At 50.2% G+C, this 8,802-nt stretch overlaps 1 protein-coding gene across 2 annotated transcripts in view; it reads left to right on the top strand.

Annotated features, from left to right (window-relative positions):
* The first annotated feature begins 3,847 nt into the window (after nucleotides 1-3,847).
* The window catches only part of CNIH3 (cornichon family AMPA receptor auxiliary protein 3), a 151,450-nt gene continuing 146,495 nt past the window's right edge, over nucleotides 3,848-8,802 (top strand). For both annotated transcript variants that reach the window (XM_023549359.2, XM_003410937.3), the window contains exon 1: nucleotides 3,848-3,928. In XM_023549359.2, coding sequence (XP_023405127.1) covers nucleotides 3,848-3,928 — 81 coding nt within the window. The remainder of the gene's footprint in view (nucleotides 3,929-8,802) is intronic.

Below are 8,802 nucleotides of genomic sequence, written 5' to 3'. Positions count from 1 at the left end.
AGAGGTGGCTAAAAGACTGAGCTGTGCTTTCAGTGTTTTGTCAGGCTGGGGGCAAAAGTTAGAGTCAAGAACCACCAAGGCTGAGGACTCAATAAGCCACTTGATTTGGCCTGGGATCCAAAAGGACTGATCCATATGAATAAGGGAGATTTGGAAATAAACCAGCCCTTACACGGACTAAGTCATCTGGTTAGCTGAGAAAATCTCAAACCCTGAATTTGGATTAAGGTAATTCTGGAGTGCCAGTTTCCCCAGAAACTTGACAAAAGAACTTGAAAAATACTCCTTGGAGAAATATATCTTAGGCCTCCAATTTCTGCTAATACTTTCAAAACAATGTTTGGCATACAATAAAAAATTACTAGACACATGAGGCGATAGGACTCCATAAGCAAGAACCGCAAGAACCAGCAGAAACAAAAGACAATAGATCAGGCCCAAAGGGACTCGAAAAACTTGAATTATCAAATTTTCCTTTGATATTATCTTATTGTTTTGGTGTTAAAAAATTTTACACAGTACAGTTACAACAATTAAAAGAACAATCTATACAAAATAAAAAGTGGAAAACAAAGCCAGAAAGAAATATATCACTATTGTAGGGTGTCGTCTTAAAGTGGCAAAACCAACGTGTTTGTTTCATCTCTTTTTTTCATTTCTGTATTTTCCAAAATTTGGCTACTGAGAATTTATATTGGAAGAAATGCTTATGTAAAAGAGAAAGTGATAAGGGCAGTAACCCAGAGCAGGGTGGGCTTCATGGGTATTCAACCTCTAGAGTTGTACAAGGCCCCATCTCAGAAGGGGCACACACTTGGCTTAAGGCTCTGCTGTTGCTGTCTTAAAATGCTTAACATTTTTTTAGTAAGAAATTCTGCATTTTCATTTTGCACTTAGCTCTGCAAAGTATGTAGCTGGTCCTGACCCAGACAATAAATGAATGCTGATCTGTTGACCATCTGGTCAATAGCTTCTGGACTGGCTCCAGTTTCCCCGGGTCCCACTGAACAGCATCTAGTTTCCACACCAGAACTGTGACCAGACAGGTGCAGTAATATTATGTGTAGTGGAGAGAGCCCTGGATTAGCAATCTGCAGACTTAATTCTAGTCCTGTTGCTAGTTAGTTGAATGACTCTTAGTAAATTTCTTCACCCTGCTGTTGGGTTGTCTTTGTAATTCTTCCCTATCAGGTCTGAAACCATTGGAATCACAGCAGTGAACAGGATAGCTAGCAAACCAGAGTTAGAATCAATCAACTATTTCTCCAGTGTCCACCTGTGCAAGGTACCAGGTGCTCTGAGAATCGCTCCAAACCATGACGTGGTTCTAGTCTTCTACCCAGAGCTGCGAATCATCTTTCGGGGTACTTCTCTTTGCTTTTTGGATTTGCTGATTTAACTGTAACCCAGATTTTGTCTGGAATGACTATCTGAAGCCTCTTTCAACAGCTTTATCAGAAATCCCTTACAAAGTAAGCACGGTCGGTACATTTCCAACATGGTAGGCCACTGGGGCAAGGGACACCTACCATTTACTGAATGCTGCTGCAAAAGGCCTCTTTCAAGAGTTAAAAAGCAAAGACGTCACTTTAAGGACAAAGGTACACTTGACCCAAGCCACTGTATTTTCAGTAGCCTCATTAAAAAAAAATTTTTTTTTTTCATATGCATGCGAAAGCTGGACAATGAGTAAGGAAGACGGAAGAAAAACTGACACCTTTGAATTGTGTTGGTGAAGAATATTGAATATATCACGGACTGCCAGAAGAAGGAACGAATCTGTCTTGGAAGAAGTACAGCCAGAATGCTCCTTAGAAGTAAGGATGGGGAGACTAGTCTCACATACTTTGGACATGGCATCAGGAAGGACCAGTCCCTGGAGAAGGACATCATGCTTAGTAGAGGCTCAGCGAAGAGAAAGAAGACCCTCAGGGAGATGGTTTGACACAGTGGCTGCAGCAATGCGCTCAAACATAACAATTGCGAGGATGGCGCAGAACCAGGTAGTATTTCCTTCCGTTGGACATAGGGTTGATGTGGGTCGGAACCGACTCGATGGTACCTAACAACAACTACTTATTGAATGTGTACCGAGTGCCAGGTTATGTGCGCGAGGCTCTTTACTCACAATCCCTTTTAATCTTTTATGAGGTTGGTACTACTTTTCTATTTTTCAGACAAGGAAAACCAGATTTAAAGAGGTTACGGAACTTGCAGCTCCAAAGGGGTCCGACTCCCAGAGTTCATGCTCTTGACAGTTCCACTAGACCGGCACCAATAACAGCCAGCCATTGTTGCTGCCTCTCCAGTCCAGAGTAGTCCACCAAGTCCGCGTTTCCCCAGTCCCAAGGTCAGCCGGGGAGATGAGGGAACAACGGTAAGGCGAATTCTGCAGAAACTGGAAGCAGCGCTACAGATGCAGCCCAGAGCATTAAAGCTGCTACCGTTTGGCAAAATCCACCTGCGCTCTCCTGGGGTCCAAGGGCTTGTCCTGTCACCGCCACCCAACACGAAACGAGTCCCCCACCTCCACTTCCCACAGACGAAACAGAGACAGCCGGCAGGAGCAGCCGCCGCGTTTAGGCGCGAGGCACACACCATACCCTTCCGCAGCTCCCCACCTCCTCCAGACGCACGTGTTTAAAGAGTCCCTGCTCCTCCCCACCCCGCCACACCTCATCCCCACCTCCGCGTCCGCCCGGCCCCCGCCTGCGCTGCTGGCCTCAAGTTTCGTCGGAGAGGGTGGCGCGCACAACTGCAGCGGCGGCGGCGACGGAGCGCCCAGTGGCGCTTCGCCACCCACCTCGCCCCATCCCCCGCCGCCGCAGTCTCCGCCCGCCCGGGAGGGCGTGCTCGGCGGAACCCGAGCCGAGGGTGGGGTGCCGAGAGGGAGGAGATCCCGGGACGCGCCGTTTCAGTTCTCGCAGCGGCAGAGGCGGCGGCGGCAGCAGCAGGTGGAGCGAGCTCCGCCGCGAGCTGCACTTGGCCTGACAGCCGCCGCTACGGTCGCCGAGGTGGGCGCAGGGCCGCTGGGCTGCAGCCCGTCCTCGCCCGGTTCGACCCCAGTGTGTACGGAACTTGGATAACCGAGGCCGACGGGCCGAGGCTGCGGTTGGGGCCGGCGCCGGTGTGCCTCGGAGCGCACAGCCGCGCTGGGAGCCGCGTCTGGGGCGCAGGACTAGGGGGAGAAGCGCTTCGCGTCTCTCCTCCTGGCTACCTGGAAGACCTGTTCTCCCGGGAGAGAGCCGCTGCCGGCTTTGGAATTCGGAAGGAGCTCGGAGTCCGCCTGGGTATCTTGCGGGACGTTCTATGTTTGCGCCCTGGTGGCGCGCGGGGTCCTGAGCAGCGCTCATGCCTCTCCTCTCCGGCTTCAGCGCGGAAAGCTGTGGGCTCTTCTCTGGGATTCCAACTGCCTTTCTCCCGGGGAGGTGTGGGGGGCCAGGAGCACCTCATTAGGTCTTCCGTGGAGTCCTCGCACCCCTCTCCGTCCTTGCCTCGAGGGGCTCGCATGTTGGCACTAATCTGCAGGACTTCTCTGCCGATTTGATTTCTTCTTCGATTTGGGGACAGTTCCCGCCAACGACACCCGACGCACCTACCCCTGTCTTTGCGGCCGGGCGGGCGTCCGGAGTGACCGGAGTCTGCGGGAATCCTGCTCCTCTTCGCTGACCCTCGACTCTCTGCTTGGCGTGCCTCCTTCTAGCCACTGGCCTCGAGGGGAGGGTGCAGACTTGGCTCCTTCCTGCCGCCTTTGAGGGAGCGCGGGCCTAGAGGGGGGCGCTGGCCTTCTGCGGGCTCTTAGCGTGAAGTGGGAGTAGGGGTGCAGGCAGCCCCCGGGCCGCCGGCCATGGCCTTCACTTTCGCTGCTTTCTGCTACATGCTGTCGTTGGTGCTGTGCGCTGCGCTCATTTTCTTCGCCATCTGGCACGTGAGTAACCGGTAGCGGTTTCTAACTCTTTCCTTTCACCCCAAACGCGCCCCTCTCAATCGCCTCCCCCAAGTTTTCTAAAATCACCCCATTTCCCCTCTTCCTCCAGTGTGGGCGGACTAGGAGGTTAACCGCCGCGCCCCGGTAGGTTAGACCCGCTCCCACTCATTTGTCGCGGGGCAGGAGACAGTCCACGGGATCCCAAGGCCGGGCTGCGCCAGCGCGCCTTCGGTGCCCTGAGGTGCTGGCTGAGAGGCCGGAGAGACCGTTGTTTCCGGGGCAGGGCGCCCTCACCCAGGCCTGGCTGAGCGTCCTGGGCCCCCAGAAGTGGCGGCTACAACTCCATCTACCCCCAGACTTCCCCGCCCCCTCCTCTGCTGCGCCACCGTCGGGCCGGGCAATTAGTCAAGTAACTATAACAACTAAACATTTAAAATGTCAGCATCTGTGGTGGGTTGTATTTAGACATAATTGGAGACAAAGTGGAAACACTACGGGAGCGCCTTGTAAGAGGAAGCAGGAAGAGGCTGGGACCCGGGTGGAGGTGGTAAACTAGGTGATGGGGGTGGAAATGGAAGGCGGCAGAAAGGCGAGGGGGAGAGAAAATCGAGGAGAGGAAGGTTGGGGAATGAGCCAGAGAAATAAGGATGTGGAGGAAGGATGCCCAGAAAGAGGCACACAGAGAGAGTCCATGAGAGCGAGGATAGTTTCCTCCTTCATCCTCCTGGGGTCCTAACCATGCCACCCCTGAAGTCTCCCTCCCGGTGGCAGACCTGCTTCCTGCCGCATTCCCCAGTAGCCTGGGCCGGGCACAAGCTTTCCTGCCGCCCTTCAGTGGGGACTGCATGGCAAAAGATGGCCCAGGTTGAGGGCAGCCGTGGGTTCCAATTCTGCAGGATTGGGAGAGGGGTGGGCCACGTGGTGTGGGAATTAGGGACAAAAAGCTTCTGAAAAGGAGAATAACTGTGAAGGGAGGCAGAGAGCAGGACTGAGGAACCCTGACTTCTAAAGATCGTGGCATTTGGCAAGTGAATCGAACTCTCAGGGCTTCATCCTCTGAGGTTGTATAAACTCCCCATCCTCACCATCAGAAGGTGGTTGGGAAGAACAGCCAAGGTCAAGGGTTTGGAAGGAGCATCACAGTGCATAGCCTCCTCCGGTAACAGCCTTCCCTGCCCAGCAAGCGCTGGTGCCAGGGAAGGACCCTGAATGGAATCCCTCAAGGCATGGTTCCAGTGAGCCTTAGCACACACACTGCCCTGGGAAAGGACCACCCAGATGAACACCCAGGGAGAATTGCAGGGTGGGTGAGATGCTGGTGTTTTGTGCAAGTAGTTTCTAGAGGGTTTATCTTAAAATAGAACCAAGTAGCTGAGAAGTTCAGCTAGAGCCAGCCCTGCTACAAGGCTTTCCGACAGGGAGAGGGAGACCCAGGAGCAAGAGTGCTTCTAACCGTGTTGTCGTTGTCGTTAGTTTGTTGTTGTTAGTTGCCCTTGAGTGGATTCCAACTCATGGTGACCCCGAGTGTGTAAGAGTAGAACTTCTCCATAGGGTTTTCAAGGCTGTGACCTTTTGGAAGCAAATCACCAGGCCTTTCTTCTGAGGTGCCTGGGGGAGTGGGTTTGAATCACCAACTTTTAGGCTAGTAGTTGATAATTTAACCATCTGTGCCACTCAGGGACCATTAACTTCAGGAAAGACACTTTCTGGACTTCTCCATCTCTGCAGTGAGAAAGTTGACCTGGACGACCTCTGGACTTCCCCCTCTTTCCAAGATGGTGTAAATCTGTGATTTGGTAGATGTAGGACCCTGGGGGTAGGAGAGAAGGATTCAGACAAAGGAATTTCATAGTTGACCTAAAGTCCTGGGAGTTAGGAGTAAAGGGATTCTGCCCTCTCCCTTCCTGTGTCCTGGATTGCAGGGTTTAATTCGAGAGAGAAGTGAGCCTTTAGGCTGTTGACAGTTGTTAAGGGAAAATGCAACTTTAACTGATTTAGAGCAGGAACGGGCGTAGATGGAGCGTGCCCGTGCCATGCAGAAAACCTCGGCTGAAGTGTTTTAAGGGAGCTTTCTTTGCCTCGCTGGATTTTGGGAGTCGTTTGCCTTCTGGAAGGATCCCAAAAAACCCAGTGCAGTCGAGTCGATTCTGACTCGTAGCGACCCTATAGGACAGAGTAGAACTGCCCCACAGAGTTTCCACGGAGCGCCTGGCGGATTCTGGAAGGATAACTACCCCTTCGTTCAGAACTACCTCCTTGCTGTTCCTTTCTGTGTTTGCCTTGGCCTGGGGGTTGGACAAGTGCTAGAGAGGAAGCTCAAATTCAGTCAGGCTTGAGCTCTCTGAAGCAGAGCAGGTAATCAGAAAGAATACCCTTCTCCCACTCAAAACCAGACCAAACCGAACCAAACCAAACCAGACCAAACCAAACCAAACCGACGACTGTGGTTGAGTCAGTTCCGGCTCATAGCGACCCTAGAGGACAGAGTAGAACTGCCCCATAGGGTTTCCAAGGCTGTAACCTTTATGGAAGCAGACCACCACATCTTTCTCTCCCACGGAGCCGCTGGCAGGTTCAAAACCACTGACCTTTTGATTAGCAAGCTGAGTGCTTTTCTTCTCTCCCTCGGGGAGAAGGTAATAAATGATGCAAGAACAGGTTAAGTGGGTGGTTTGTGCAGCTAGTTGACTAATAGATATTTAAATCAAAACCAGGCATTTTGGTGATCCCGTGGTGGGCTCTGGTCTGGTTTCCCAACACTCACCCCCTTACATACGGTAGCTGGATGGGGTCAAACCCCAAGTCTGGGTCAGGTGCTGCCCAGATCCCTAGCGAGAATGGCACAATTCCAGTTTCTAATGATAAAAGAATTCTATGCTCTTTGAATTAAAATTGTAGTAACAGTTCCCAAGTCTTAGCCCTGCTTCCTTTCCTACTCATTTCCTTCTCCCTTTCTCCACACCGAACAACCCGAAACCCTACCGCTGAACAGAACCTGAAACACACTGATTTCGGTGCACACGCTGTGTGTGTGGTTGTTGGTTATGGTGGTAATTATTTCAACCAGGATTTAGGAGTGTTAGTTCTTTCTTAGACTATGCTTTTGCTTTCTGCCCATCTTCTTAAATTTCTTATGTGTTTCTTGGTCTGGTGAGCCATATTGATTGGTTAGCATATATTGACATCCCAATGAATTGGTAACTTAACAATGTATCCAAACCAAAAACCAAACCCAGTGCCCTGGAGTCGATTCAGACTCAGCGACCCTACAGGACAGAGTAGAACTGCCCCATGGAGCTTCCAAGGAGCGCCTGGCAGATTCAAACTGCCGGCCGTTTGGTCAGCAGCCATAGCACTTAACCACTACGTCACCAGGGTTTCAACGTACAGCAGTTAAAAAACTGTGTCATTGCAATGCCTTGGCTGTAAGATATAATGGTGGCCCGTTTTTCTTCTTTAATTTTTTTTTTTTTTTACTTAGGAAGGAGCCCTGGGGGCACGACAGGTAAGTGCTTAGCTGCTGACTGAAAGGTTGATGGTTCAAACCCACCAGCTGCTTGGTGGGAGAAAAATCATCAAGTTGATTCCAACTCGTAACTACCCTGCAGGACAGTAGAACTTAATCACTATGCCACCAAGTCTCCCCTGTAGAGCCTAGAAAACCTTATAGAGCAGTTCTACTCTGTCCTATAGGGTCGTTATCAATCAAAATTGACTCAGTAGCACCTAACAACAACAACAGCAGCAGTCTACTTAGGGGTAGGAATTTCTGGATGGTGCAAATTGTTAACACGCTTGGCTGCTAACTGAAAGTTTGGAGGTTTCAGTCTACCCAGAGGGACCTTGGAAGAAAGGCCCTGATGATCTACTTCAGAAGAATTGGCCACTGAAAAGCCTGTGGGGTTTTGTTCTACTCTGACAGACATAGGATCGTCATGAGTCAGAGTTGACTCAATGGTTTTTACTAAGGGGTAATAATAGAAACTGCTATTTACTGAGTGCCTATGGTGGCGCTGTGGCTAAGAGCTTGGCTGCTGACCAGAAGGGTGGCAGTTCATATGCACCAGCTGCTCCTTGGAAACCCTATGGGGCAGTTCTGCTCTGTCCTGTAGGGTCGCTATGAGTCGGAATTGACTCAACGGCAGTGGGTTTGGGCTTGGTTTATGGTGAGCCAAGCCCTGTCCTGGGCGCTTTACGGAGGCCTTCTCAAATGTGCATCCACTGGTTTACCTTCCCCTTCCTGCCACTGGAGGTCTGGAAGCAAGGATGAAAGTGGCTAGCCACAATCACAACGTTTCTTTTAAGTCTTAAATATTTTTTTTAACTTGAGAAATCTATGGAATTTTGCATCCTATTCAATTAGATATTTGCATTTGTTTTGAAATGAACATGTTTTAAACAGCTGATTATTTTATGTAAGACACCATCTTTCAGTACATTTGTTATGGCTAGAACATGCACTGAGTTTGTTCTGTGGCTTTGTCTCTAGGCGCTTGGCCTCTTAATGCCCAGATAGCCCATTAGTCCTCACAACTGACATTTTACAGGTGAGGAAACTGCAGATCAGAGAGGGTAGGAAACTTGAACAAGGTTGCACAGCCATTATGTTTTGGAGCTGGAATTTGACCTGGATTTGTGAGACTCCTATGCCCTGCCTTTCTTCTAACTGTAGCCACTGCCTTTGGGTGGTTTAACTTTGACAATAGTGGCTAATGTTTCTATCCAAAGGATCACCTTTCTCTCTGTAAATATGATAATTTGCGGCTGGAATCTCAGATTAGAGTTAATAGCAACAATAGTAAGATTCCAAACATACTATACATCATTTTTTAAAAGAGGAAAATCACTTTTATTTAAAAAATTACTTTTTCTGC

Source organism: Loxodonta africana, chromosome 25 (assembly GCF_030014295.1).
Source record: "Loxodonta africana isolate mLoxAfr1 chromosome 25, mLoxAfr1.hap2, whole genome shotgun sequence".
Classification (NCBI taxonomy): Eukaryota; Metazoa; Chordata; class Mammalia; order Proboscidea; family Elephantidae; genus Loxodonta; species Loxodonta africana.
Note: the sequence above shows the minus strand (reverse complement) of the source record. Positions and strands in the feature narration are given on the sequence as shown.